Source organism: Talpa occidentalis, unplaced genomic scaffold (assembly GCF_014898055.3).
Source record: "Talpa occidentalis isolate TD23 unplaced genomic scaffold, MPIMG_talOcc4v2.1 talOcc4.5, whole genome shotgun sequence".
Classification (NCBI taxonomy): Eukaryota; Metazoa; Chordata; class Mammalia; order Eulipotyphla; family Talpidae; genus Talpa; species Talpa occidentalis.
Window position 1 is genome coordinate 127,285,553 of NW_023604861.1, and position 14,280 is coordinate 127,299,832.

The 14,280-nt window shown below is 38.6% G+C and overlaps 1 protein-coding gene across 9 annotated transcripts in view; it reads left to right on the forward strand.

The window, feature by feature from the left end:
- ITSN2 (intersectin 2) overlaps positions 1 to 14,280 on the forward strand; it is a 107,081-nt gene that overhangs the window by 16,300 nt on the left and 76,501 nt on the right. For all 9 annotated transcript variants that reach the window (XM_054701309.1, XM_037528423.2, XM_054701302.1 and 6 more), the window contains 2 exons: positions 5,361 to 5,424; positions 13,376 to 13,468. In XM_054701309.1, the coding sequence (XP_054557284.1) occupies positions 5,394 to 5,424; positions 13,376 to 13,468 (124 nt within the window). In that variant the 5' untranslated portion in view covers positions 5,361 to 5,393. Of the gene's footprint in view, positions 1 to 5,360; positions 5,425 to 13,375; positions 13,469 to 14,280 lie in introns of those variants that run through there.

Genomic DNA, 14,280 nt, shown 5'->3' on the forward strand with positions numbered 1-14,280 from the left:
GCCCATGACAATATATAAATTTACCAAAATGAATAGATTTCTTATATGTCAAAATAAATAAATAATGTCATTTTAACTTTAACTATAAAGTGCCTAGAAATAAATGAGACAAGCATAGGACTCTACTGGAAGACACAAGAATAATTGACTAAATGTTCTTGAAAAAGAAAAGCCAAGAGTGTACAAATGTTCATTCCAAAACTCCGCAAATTATTCTTAATTTTTAGTGGAAAAATTAGCATCTGAGAATAATCAAGAAAATTATGAAAAAACTGACGGTGACTTGATTGGGACTGTATAGTCTAACATTATGGTAATTAGAACTCTAATTCAGGAGTACATAGGAAGACCCACAGAACAGAAATCTAGGCTTGTGTGTAAACTTTAGTATGTAAGAAAGTAGATGTGTTTTAGATCAATTGGGAAGAGCTGAATTATTTTATAGATGGTCTCAAAAAACTGCTTAAGGTGGTAAGTGGTGATGTCAGTAGAAGAGTGGAGAAAACAGTTTAGGTTCATATTTGTCTATTCACTCCAAAATAAAAATCTAGCTAGATCAAATATATAAATTTTTAAGAAACTGCTATGAGACCTGGTATGGGATAGGCCTTTCTTAGCATAAGAAGTTGGTAGAATGAAAATGCTAATATTAAAAGTCAACAACCTGAGTAGAAAGTGTTGGCAACATGTTACAATTCTGGGGAATTCAAAGAGAGAAGTGTAAAATGGTCATCTAGGAGGGAGGGAGAGTGAATGGACTGGGGAGTGTGGACTTGTCAGGCAACATATTGGGCCCACTTGAGTTAGTGGTCAGCGTTTTAAAGTGAGACCAACCAGCAACTTCATTTATCCAGCCGTGGAATAGAGTTGGGTTTAGTCAGGGTTAGAATTTGCCAGATGTGTAGCTTCTAGAGGGAGTGGGAAGTGAAGTTGACATATGATGAATTGCTTCTAATGGTGGACTGTCATAATATAATTTAGATAAGGAGGGATATAGAACATAAGGAAAGGGATGTGTGCATATAAGGAAAAATAAGGAACAGAGAAAGGTTGATATGGCCAATAGTTTGCAGGTTCGGTAGAGTTGAATGAATGGAGTTAGGAGCTAGAGAGAGTGGACTTCTGAGATACAGATACTGGTAAAGGGAGAGTAGGAGGCTTGAAATGAATCCCAGAGGCCAGCTATTATAGGTAATACCAGGGCCTAGGATGTGACCTTGAGATGGATATCTAAGATACAATGGTGGAAAGATTTTTGAAATTCAGGAGGTCAAAGATTAAGAGCCAGGATATGGATAGGATCTTTTGTCTATTTGGCATCACCAAGAGTTACTATGGGAATAATGTAGGAGAGGATACAGTGAACCAGATGTTAAAGCTTTCAAGGGATTACTCAGGGACAACAGTGCAGGAGGAAGCCAGTGGTCATGTCAGAAGCATGAATGTCAAAACTCCTTTTCTATTTCAACTTTTATTATGAAAAAATGTCATCCATGTGCAAAAGTCGGAATACAGTCATCACTTATTTTATTTTTTGCCTTCATTTACCCATTTACTTTTTGATGTTTTTGTATTTTGTGGGTGCTTTAATTCTTTTTGGTATAAAGTGGGCTATAAGTAAATATGCTTCAAATTCCTTTCCCAAAGGTAATTGTGCTGATTTACATTTGTATCAGTCGGGTATTAATATAATACTTACTTTACAACTATTGTTATAGTTCCTTGCATTGTTTATAGATCTTCACTGTTTCATGTGAATATGTCACTGCTTATTTTCCCAGACCATGCTTTACTCTGCTTTGGCACATACTGTTGACCTGTGCTGGAAATGTTTTTTCCCTCATTCATTTATTCATTTAACGAATGTTTTGATATGTGAGATATCAGCTGATATGAACACATGGAAACTGGTTTGTATGTGACCTCTTTTTTTGGCTCAAAGAGGAAATTTGTGCTTAGGTACTTGGGGCCCCAGGAGATCAGATCATGCTTCCAGGTGTATGTATATCTTTATCTGTCTTTACTGCCTTTCCTGTCCTTTGTATCCAGAGCCAGAAATGTCTACTAGCTTCTAATTTTATACTCTAGAGCTATCTACTAATCACTACCTTCTCTGGACCCTACCTACCTTTCATTAGAAAGTCTCCTTTTCTTCTCCCTTTTGGAAATTCAATCTTTCCCTCCTTTTTTGTTCTCCTATCTACAAAGTAAAGCCTTTGACTTGCCTCTTTCCTGCATCCTGTTCTCTTTCCTCCCACTCTTCTTCCCCTTGCCCTTAACCTCCAGCTTCTTGAGTCACCTACACTTCACTTCTCATTAGCTGCTAATCCTCTTCAATTTGACTTTTATAGTCAACTAACTATGGAACAGCACTCAACAAATTACTGAAACTAATGTCGTCTGTGACATTTGGCACCATGACGTTGGGCAATTATTACCATCATCTCTTTGAAACTCTTAACTCTGTCTCTGTATCTACCTATGTACTGATTTCACTTTTTCTCAACCACTGTTGTACGATTCTCATTTCCTATAGAGAGATGTTTTCCATGGATAAGGTCATTCATTGACATGAATATAACTATTCCCAACCCCTGATGGCAACCAAATCTGGGTCTCTGAAGAGAGTTGTTATTGTCTCTTGGATATTCTACCTGGAGGTCTTCGTAGGTATGTTATATTAGGAATGCTCACAGTGGAACATTTCATTGTTAAACTCCCATTCACAGAATATAGGATGACTAGCCAGATTATGGCTTAGTGACTTTGAAATCCTATTCCTTATTTGCTTTTATTAAGTCTCTGCTGTCTCTGCTAGTCAGCTAGCTTTGGTAATTCACATGCTGGTATGCAGTTGTTAAATACATTATGTATAATGGTTTTGGGGTATTTTCTCCCACATTTTAAAATTGTTTGCCTCACCAACAGAAATCTAGTAAAATCAGATGCCTCTGCTACTGCATATCTGTAGGTAGTTTCTTTGAAGATGCAGAACTTATTTTGGTTTTACATTAATTATGATCATTTGAAATTGGGGAAGTAAAAATGTACATGTTTGTAGAATTTATATTTGAGGAAGTGGTAGTCATAGTGTAATTTTGTGATACTTCCTTCTGTGTTCACTATTTTTTTTAGGTGGTAACACCAAAATTCCCCAAGTTTCACAAACTATAATTCTGAGTCATCACTTTGAATCCTTTTACTCCATAATCCTTCATATTGGATTCTATTTATTTTGAACCCGCCATTGTTTCTCTTCTTCATCCCATTGCCTTTATTCCTCCAGCCATTGGCTAGGTCAGTTGCCTGATATCTTTCTCAGCTCTTCTCTTCCTCCCTCCATTAGATTTGTTTTTGCCACATCTTGGTGAGTAAAGTCTGTATTCCCTTCCTTACAGTCATGAAAATCTTTGTCAGCACACATTGAAGTCCAAGCTTCTTAACATTATAATTACTTTTTTATTCATCCTTTAAGATTAACCACAAAAGGAGTTCTTGATCACTCCACCATAGTTGAGATATTGTTTTTCTATATATTAAACAACTTCAATATCTGGAGTTTACCTTCTGAGAAAGGATTGAAGGAAATCAACTTGTACATGAGGGGAAGACTATGAGTGATAGCAGATTTAAAACTCCACTGTAGGGCCTTCCCTGGTGGCACAGCGGTTGAGCGCTGGGCTGCAAAGCTGCCCGCAGCCTCTGCAGCACCAGTTTGATCCCCGGCCACCGGTGAGGGTCCCATATGGCACACAGACCTCTCCTACCCTGCCCGCTGCTCCCCTCAGCAGTGTATTTCCTCAGTCTCTGTTCCCTGCTCTGGCTCTGGTGAATTCTCTTACCCTCCTGCGCTTCTGACTGTACCCAGTGCTTGTATAAATAATAAATAAATAAATCTTTTAAAAATAAATAAAATAAAACTGCACTGTAGTAAAGCTTAATATCTAAAGAATGTACACTCTGGGAGGGAAAATGGCATATAATGGTAACACAGAAAAGCTGGGAGTGAGAAGAGTACCACTGGCAGTGCCATTCAAAGCATTACCAAGGGTCCCCCATCCCCATTGCCAGCCCTTACCCTGCCATGTAGCTGGATGCATCTGACTGTCCATGCCTGGTGCAACACCATGCATTTGCATCACGGCTACCTCCCTTTGCTCACCACACAATGATTGGGTCAAAATTCAGGTAAGATTCACTTTATAAGAGAAAAGCAGCTGTTTGTTTTCCTGGCTGTTAATTTTCCGTGGTAAATTGGGTGTCTCCAGCAGGTTTTTGTAGGTGGTGACTCCTTTGGGAGCCTGTCACTGGTGCAGTTGTGTTCTCCCTTGAGCACACTGAGCTCACTCCAGGTACCTGGTCGCACTCCTGGCAGCAGCCAGTGGCTCTGGTGGCAGCTACCAGTGTGCAGCTCTTATGTCTTCTTTGCTCAGATGACTTGTGCAAACATTTTCCCTTGGGCTTCTAAAAGTACTAATATTTAAATGATTTAGATAAATAGATGAATTACTTTTTGAGTGGTCTTTTAGAATGTAGTATTTTCCTGTAGTGTTATAATCCATGGTTTTAATTAGTAAGTGCTTTGCTCTAAATTTGCTGTGTCTTCTGTCTCTAACTGATCCTCCTTTCAAGATTAATGGCACAAATTTTGAACTGTGAATTTTCGCATAGTAAAATAAAGAATTCACGGCTCAAAATTATGTTGTACCCTCCTTGGATGTTTGCAAATTAGCCATTTATTGAATACCCTCTGTGAGTCAGTCAGTGTACTAGATTATGTTTAAGATTTTAAAACCACTAATGCAGAGTGCATGTCCAGCACATTTAGTTATGTTTAAGTAAACCTACATTTTAACATTTACTTTTAGACCCAGGTTTAAAAACCTGTACAATTTGCTTAAATAGCCATGTTGCGTTTACTTTGGATATTTTCTTGTTTGGGGATTCTTTTTTGAAAAAGAGTATCATGGGTTTTCATGTGACTGTTGTATACTTAATTTATGCAGTTGGTTTTCTCTGAAATAAATTCTTACCTATACTCTCTCCCAGACTAATTTCTACATGAATATTAGCCCATGCCAAGTTTTTTTTTTTCTCCTTTAATTCAGTGTTTGCTATTTAAATATGGGGATGTTTTTCTTTTAAATGGGTCGCTTTTAAAGAGAGCATGATTACCCAACAAAATCTCCTACCCTTCCCCAAATGCAAATTCTGCCTGTTCAGCAGCAGCAGAAGCTCTGCATTGTTTTCTATTGGAAGTGTGAGCCGAAGGGGACAGACATTCCCACTGCTTGGCGGGTGCGCTAAGCTGTGATCTGCCCTTGTTGTATTATTAATGGCACGATGTTTTCATGTTGCAGATGGCTGAAAGCTAGCAAGGAAAATTCAGGACCATGATGGCTCAGTTTCCCACCACAATGAATGGTAAGCAGCTTTGTGCATGTGGCAAAATAAAGAGGTTATGGGTGTGGTTTTTTTTTTGGGGGGGGTAGAGATATTTGTTTATTTTTCCCTTAAGCTTATAAATGCAAAACTTAAGGTATCATTGTTGTATATGTTTGATAGTTTATTTCAGAACACTGCCTGTATCTTCTGTTAGCATATTATGCAGTAAATCCCAGAACTCAGTATAAGCCTGTTCTGCAGTATCATCTGGAATGTGTGCTTGCCTTGGAGCAGTTAAAAATAACCTAAAAGTATATGGTGTTTGATGTATAAAACTAGAGTACAAAGCCAGAGTGCTGTTCTGTGAAGAATTTTAAAGGTGTTTTTGATAGCATGAGGTGATTGCAAACTGATTAAGACAATATTCACTTAGTAATATATATAAAACTAGTTTAAGTATTCCATTTATAAAAGATTATGTATGCCTGCACACTGGGCATTGTTCAGTGTGAAATGTTTTCAACATTTTCAACATTTTAAAAGAAAATAGGTAATTTCAGTAATAAAAATTTTTGAGCTTTTTATCTGATTCTGGTTTTAATTTTTTTTCCCAGATAAGAATTAACCACCTTTCATAATACTAGCTTACTGTGTATGTTATTTAGAATTGAGAGAATGCATTATATTTTTAAATCTGTAAAGAAATCTAAGATGTGGAATTTAAATTTCCTGTATTGTAAAAAAATGGTAGGTTCTTAATTTTGAGATAAATTGTATTAGTTAACTATAAGGAAACAGTATCTAATTAAAAATTCTTTAACATTTAAATTGGAAGCAGTTAGTATTAAAGAATATGGGGTGAGGGGGAAGAGGGAAGAATCCACAGTGATTTCACCACCTCTACAAAACAATTCTGTTCTAATGTTCCCACCTAGTATTATCTTTTGTTTTTTTTTTTTCAAGGTTTTAGTTTAAAGGCCAAATCAGTATATATATGTTATGTATCTAAAGTCTTAAGACTTGGATTGACTTTCTGAAATTTAGAAAAGTTTTAGGAAAAAAAAATATTTGAATAAAAAGTAAAAAATCTAAGGTGTGGGATTCTGTTGTTTAAAGAGGGACTGGAGATAGTTTTTTTATTTGCTTTTTCAGAACTCTGATTTAAGAGTTAATGTGAAAAAATTTTTTTTGCTTTTATTATGGAAGCAGTATGGGATTATGAAGATTATTGGAAGATTATTGGATGCCGTTATTTAAATTAAATAATATTTTTCCATAATGTATTAAACATAAGTGTAAAATCAGGGTAGTGTAGTAGTAACATACTCTACCAAAATATGAGCATTCCTATGCCCCATGCAGTGGAGTTTGCATTAAACACATAGTTTATGATATAGACTTCAGCCACCAAATTAAGACATTTTATAAACAAAGTGAACATAAAAGAAAGCAGAAGTAGTCCCAATCTTTCTTTTCTGTCTCTTTCCTTAAGCACTTATGTATCTGTTTTGTAGCTCTTTGCATTAGAGCTAAAGAAATAATGCTAGGTGGAAGCAAACAAAATGTTTGATAACAAAAAATTATTACTTGAATAATTCTCAAAAATATAGGCAAATAACAGGAGTATCTTGGGAAGAGAGGTAGCAATTTTTTAAGGCTTCTGAAGAATTGATTGCAGTGTAGACTGTTACCCTCCTACTTAGGTTATAAGATAGTTGAAGATAACTTAGGTTACAAGATAGTTGAAGATTAGAGATAATCTTGTTTGCAGCTAATATAAGTCCAAGTCAGCGTTTAAGGTCTTTTTGAACTAGGCATCCATGTGTAGCACAAAACTTTCAAAAGCAGCACTTGCTCTTCTAGTAAATTCTCAGTTACAGATCGTGTTAAATTTCTTCTTGATGTCCAACATTGTTGGGCTTTGACTTTTAGACCAAGCTATTTATCTAAATTCTTCTGACATATTCCTCAGATTTGCTATCTCTGTTTCATTATCCCCAGACTAACTAGGCATTCTAGATTTCTTTGAATTTCTAGTATACTTTGAATACTCAATTCATCAGTTACACTGTCAAGTTCCTATAGCCAAATGTGGCGAATGGCTACTGTACTGGATATGCAGATTCAAGAACATATACATCATTTCAGACAGTTCTGTTGGACAGTAGTCTTTTCTTAGTGTCTGTGACATTTCACTTCCCATGTCCTTACCAGAGCTGGGAAAGATCAGCACATCATATTTACTACTTGTAACTCTACTTCTGCTGTCTTCTGCACCAGCAGAAGCATCCTTGCCACAGCCATCTATAATAATGGTAGGCTTGTTGTTTGCTTTCAAAAATTTGACGAAATTATTAATACAGAGAGCCCAGTAATAATGAGCCATCAGGTAAGCTACTTCAGAACGGTAAGCTACTTCAAATACTGTTTCTTCATTTTTAACTCTAGTCCTAAAACTTTTCTTTAAAGGGGGATGTTTAGAGATTTTAAAAAATATAGTTATTTGTGGCTAAGAATTATTTGTAAAATCCATTTTTGTGTTTAAAATTATATTGTGGACCTATTTTCAGTGATACACATTCCTGGAAACAACTTTGTAAGGCAGATTTTTAATGCAAATTTGCATGTGTATATATACCTAAGCATATATGATCCCTTATTTGTAGAAATTGAGTAAGCTGAAAAGATTGTCTCGAGTCAAGTGTAGTTGCTTGTTAGCCATGTTGAATATGTAGAGCTTTAAAAGGCCTCCTTCAAGCACTAACCAGCTGTGAAGGATGGACAACAAATACATTTGTAAGCAACTTTTGTGTTTCCCAAGTCCTGATCTCACCACTCCTCTTTTTCTCAACTCCCTCTTTTATTCATCCAGACATTTACTCACCAATCATTAAATGTTGGCTCTCTGCTGGTTTCCTGCTGGTTCTGGGCATAGAAAGATAAACACACAAAGCTCCTGTCTGCCAGGGGCTCATTTTCTGGTAGAAGAGATGGGTAGAGAACAATCACACACCTTTCTGAGTGCTCTGTAGAAGCATGGGGAAGTCTCTTGTAAATCCAGAGGAGGAAGTAATTAATTTGACTTGCAGGTATCAGGGTCCTCCTGGAGGAAGTAACAGCTGCTCTGGATCTTGAAAGAGAAAGTTTGAAATGGAAAAAGAAGATACGGATAGTGGGCCAAGTAAAGGGAACACTGGTCATCTTGTGAGAAAGAGTGTGTTATTTATATGGGATTTATGAGGATTGACATTTTGGAGATAGGGCATCATCCCTTCTTTTTATCTTTGCTTTTTATTTTATATTATTTATTCTCATTAAAATTTAAATACATTTATAGTGGAGTCACTTTCTCCCCAACCTATATGCTATTATAATCATTGTTCAAAAAAACTGTTAAGGTACATTATTCCAGGGGAAGATTTGGTTCCTTTAACATGAAAAGAGACCCGTGTTTTTATATTCAAATAATCAGTTTAGAGTCAGCTCTCTTTTATTTTGCTTCGTAGCATTTTTAAATAATCAAAATAACACCGCTAAACTACAATATCGGAGTTGATTTGGGGGGCTTTCTGGTATGGTAGCTAACAGCACAAACATAGGCAAGTCACTTCACCTCCTGTGGTTTGGTTTTTCTCATCTGTAATACTTCTGAAACAAAGCCCACAGAGTTATAAAAATTAAATGTGATGTTAATATACTTAACTTGATTCCTGGCATATAGTAATACTCAGTAAATAGTAGTTGCTGCTTCTACTACATAATGCTACCTATTACTCTGCTAATGTTGTTAGACTTTGGAAATAAATGATAGAGAAGGTTGCTTACAAATATTAATAAATGATAGAAAGGTATAGTTGGTCAAGAGTTGAGAGAGTAGTCAGATAAAAAGGGTTGGGAAAGATCTCTATCTCTGTGGGAAAATGTGAGGAAGGTGAGAATATATATGTATCATCCTTAGGAGAAAAGAATTTGTGAGATGGCTGGATCATTCACTGTGACAGCCATCAGGTGCTGTCTTTGGGCCCCTCCGTATGCTTCCAGAGTTGCTGCAAAGATAGAGGTGGAGCAGAACATTTAGCAGAGGGATAGAATGAAGAGACCGTGTGCAACTTTTGTTTGTAAGGACAGTGGTTCTCCACTCTGGCTGCACATTAAAATTATCTAGAGAGCTTTCTAGAAATTATGAAGCCTATACCATATCCCTCAGAGACTCTGATTTAATTGGTCTGCTGGAATAGCTCCCCTTGGCCCTTCTCCCCCACACTCCAAACTCCCCTGGTGATTTAGCCAGGGTGGAAAGACTCTGGTGTAGGACTCAGCTGCTCAGGTATTGCCTGCAACATGCTTGGGACTTTGAAAGCACCTTTCCATACACCATTATTAGAATGACTTATAGGTAAGGAAATAAAGGTGAGAAGAGTTAAAAACCTACCTAAATCACAAAACTAATTAACACAGTGACAGGAGCAGAACCTCCTCTCAGTTCTTTATATTCCACTGCTGTTGTTTAACTGTGAGAGAAAGTGGGGAAAGCTGTATCTGGGGGTGGCAGGAAGTTGAGAGACCAGGTCTCCTTTTCAGAGCAAATGGCAAAGATGATAAAATTACTTTTTTTTTGTAGTTTGAGAAAACTTCAAACATTTCAGGTTTAGTAAACCATTTTCTGCTTTAAGATCACATCTGCTGTATAGATGGACTGATGTTTCTAGTAGAACTCTATCATAAAGAAGGCTGGAATCCAGGCAGGGACATAGGGCTGACAGCAAATCAAAGGATTTCTGTGGTTTTACCAGTGCATTTTGAGTAGTTTTCCACAGAATTCAGTCTCAGACTCTTTAGATGCAAACACTGCTCTAAGTAAACTGGGGAATTTGTTGCAGAAATCAGAAGTTTAATGAAGTGCCAAAAGACAAGTGAGGGCTAGCATGTCAGTTTTGAGTAGCTGGGCATCGCAGACACAAGGGGAGCTTGTACTTACTCATAAGCTGTTTCCTGTGGGCATCAGCCTGGTGCCCACCAGAAAGACTGGGGACGTGCAAGAAGAGACCATGTCAGTGTCACAGGCGGCTGTAAGGGGATCGGCAGAGAGTACCATGCATTTTCTTGCAGTCTTTTTTTTCTAGTAAGCAAGAGCTGTATGCCACTGGGAGAGAGTCCACAAAGACCCACCCCAGGGACTGAGGCAGAGATACTTTGCTGCTAGGGTAAGGGCAGAAGAAAAGCCTGTACCACTGAGGGAGGGTGAGGAAGTCTTGGTCCTAAGAACTTATACCAATAACAAGTAGAGGTATTGCTCCTTCACTGCTGGGCAAGCAGCTGGATAGTCTTTGCCAAGACCAGCCAGACTCAGGGAGGGGTTGAATGTCACAAGGTGGAGGGGTAGGAACACAGAGACATCCACACCCCCAGGACCCAGGCACCTGGGGCCTGCCTAAGACTTGAGTGTGGATTGGACATCTGGTAGGGGATGCAGGCTCAGCAGTCAGTTGCATTTAAGGTGCTCCCAAGAGTTTGGGAGAGCCACAACAGGCATTTTCCTTGGGGATGAAGGCTCTGGGACAGTTCTGAGAGAGAAGGCTGGCAATGCCTCTCGCCTGTACATCTTCTGGTTTAAGGTGTTTCCCCCTCACATTCTGGGTTGTGGGTCTCCTCCTCCACAAAATCTGGGTGTTCCATATAATCACAACTTCACTGTTTTCTAGTGATCCAGAAGGGTTAGGTACAAGAGGGAAAGGGACATTTTTGTAAACCCTTACCAGAAGGTGCTTTGAATCATCTACGTTCCTTTTTAGCTAAATTGCCATCTGGAGGGTATCTAACCACGCCTGCCCGCAGTTGCTATTAGGAGAAAGAAAGATGCATCTGTCCAAGAATGGTCAGGACAGATCCTGAATTTTCATAGTAGGTCAATATGTCCCCTATGACCTACAGTCCTGATCATTAGCCAGGAAGCAGCCAAGAATTAATGCTGATCCCTTTCTGGGACAGCCTCATTCAGTGGCCAAACTATCTTATTTTAATGAGTGTGGATTAGGAGGAGGTGGTAGAAATAGAGCCAGACATCAGTGCATTGTTGAGTAACTGTTATGATAAGTGATATGTCAAGGTCAGAGTACAAATGGTCCAGAAAGCTGAAGACATGATATGCTAGTTTCAGAGGCCACAGAAGATAGGAACTTCATGGACTGTTTGGTAAGCTGAAAGTGTCAGCAGTTTGAGGCACCACCAGTAGTGTCTGTGTGTGGGGTGTGGGGTGGGGGGGCGGCGGTCAAAGATTTCATGTAATTAGTTTGCCAAGAGCCAAAGGGGACACTGCTTCATGCAGTGAGACCTGCACACACATACACATGCACACACATTACAAGTAGTATGCAGTCAGAAACATAGCATTAGACTTAATCAGTACCTTGAATTCACTCTAAATCAAAGAATGGGCTTTTACCATGGTTATCTACAAAAATGACCCAGACCATTCAATTAGCAATTAAAATTTGTTTTCAGTTAGCAGCCCCCAAAGGGTGTCTTTAATCTGTTGTTTGTAATTTTCCAAATGGTAAAGCAAACAGCTGGGCCACTGGCAACAGCCCAAGAATCTGAGTCCTGCCCACTGAACAGAATGCCCGTGTTTGCTTTTAGTTCTGCGTATCTCTGAGGCCAAACAGCTCTGAGACGGAACAGGTCACAGCTGCGCGTGGACAACCACTGGCTTTAGCTTCTCTGAACCAGTAGTGGACAGGCCCAAGCACCCGGAGGGAGCTGGATGAGCGGTTGCTCTGGGTGCTGTGCTTCAGATAGTGGAGTAGGAGCTGTGTGTTCCCTCAGCGGGACAGCTGGCACTTTTTCATGTAAAGTGTAGATGCTCTTGGGGCCTGGCTGTCAGTTTTCTTGAAGAAAACATTTTCACTTGACAGGTAAGCCTTGTGGGGTACTGCTTACCTAATTAGTTCTAAAACTCAAGGTGACCCATCCAAAAATAGGACTGTAAGACTGGAGAGTCAACTGAGGCCTCCCAAGTCAAGCATTTGGGCCTTAAAGCTAAAAGCAGGTTTCTTCCCTGTGCCAGAGGCACCAGTTGGTGACATACTCAGTCACAAAGGCTTATTCTGTCTCGAAAACCAGAGTCCAAGTTAGTTGGGGTTTACCAGCCAGTCGTGCTGGTTGGGATATTTAGTTTAACTAGCAGCAGTATACCAGTGCTCATTTATTTGTACCATGGTCATGTAAATTGTTAGTATAATGGAAATTGGGTGACATGTATATGGGAGCTCAGTACTCTCTTTGCAGCTTCTCCATAAATCTAAAATTACTCTGAATAAAGAAGGCTATTTTAAAAGTTACCAGAGTCTCCTATAATTCCAGGGCAAAGGTGAGGTCGTTGAGGATGGTATTTAAAACCCTTCAGAATGAAATCCATCTACCTATTTCTTGCCACTTTCTCACCCCCACATGGTGCTTTAGTTCCTGGTCTATCCAGGGCACCTTTCACGTCCTGCACATGCCCTGGCTTCTCTGCTGGGCCTTTCTCTGAAATGCCCTTCAGCTGGCAGAATTCAAGCCAGGCTTCAGGGCTCTGCCTCAGTCCGCCACATCTCTCCTGCTTTCTCATTCTCAGTGCGTCTCACTCGGCTTTTTGTGTGTGTTTCTGCATAGGGTTGATTCTAAACAGGTTACCCTAAACACTTATGTTTGTTTTCAAGGATTCCCACCCTTGAGGATGAGGAGATTTTATTGTTGTTTTATTTCTGGAATGTAGCTTGTGCCCATTTCTGGTGGGTGCTGTGCAGTGGTGGTTCCATGGATGTTGTTTGGGCTTCTGAGGGCAGAGTCTCAGGGCTGTGTGGTGCTATGTGTGGTGACAGTGGAGCTTTGCCCTCCGTCCCTCAGGTGTCGGGTACTGCCATTAAATGAATACTCGTGATCAAATTTGTATTTTAGGATTGTATTTGGAGCATTCTCATATAAACACTAATTTCTTTGTCTTATGTTTTAGGAGGGCCAAATATGTGGGCTATTACCTCTGAAGAACGGACTAAGCATGACAAGCAATTTGATAACCTCAAACCCTCTGGAGGTTACATAACTGGTTTGTGTTTATATTTTAATTGTGGGTTAGACTCCCTTTCATGTTACATTTTAGAATTCATTTAAATTTGACCTGCCATCGAATTTGATTAAGAAGATTCACTAGAATTTTAGAATTAAGAATCAATCAGAATTCTAGAATTCAAAGAAGTGGCTTTCTTATTTTACTAATTTTAAATTGTGGTTTTGAATTTCGCACATGGAAGATATTTTCTTGACCCTAGTTAATAATTTTAGATTTAAATGTCCAGTTTCACATTTTAGCATTATTTTTAGAAAATTCATAATTTATTTCTTAAGGTAATTAAGACTTTTTCCCCCCAAAATTTGTCAATATGCTCTTAATATGTCCTGCCAGTTGCTAACATAATGATCAGTATTAATATCAGTTCCATTTTCTTGAAGATAATATAGAATTTTTTCCTGGAACCTGTTTTTGTAATGCTAATTCTCTGCCTTTGAGAGGCTGTATACCAAGTTATTTTTTTTTTGCCCCCCCAAAACCCTTCAGAGTCAAAGAGGATTAATTTTTAATTATGTCTTTCCAATGTTTTTATAATTGAAACTTTTCTCCCTGTACCAAAGCACCTGAGTGCCGTATTTATAGCAAACTTGAGTAGCTAACACTGACCTGTCACATGCTGTGTTGAATGCATTCTCTCATTTAACTTTCACAACATCCCTATGAGGTAGTTACTGTTCTGTATTTATTGATGGTGAAACTGGAACTTAGAGATGTTGTGACATATATGTAAGGTCACAGAGATGATGGTTAGTGTTGATCTGGGCTTTGAAATCTGACTTTGGTATCCA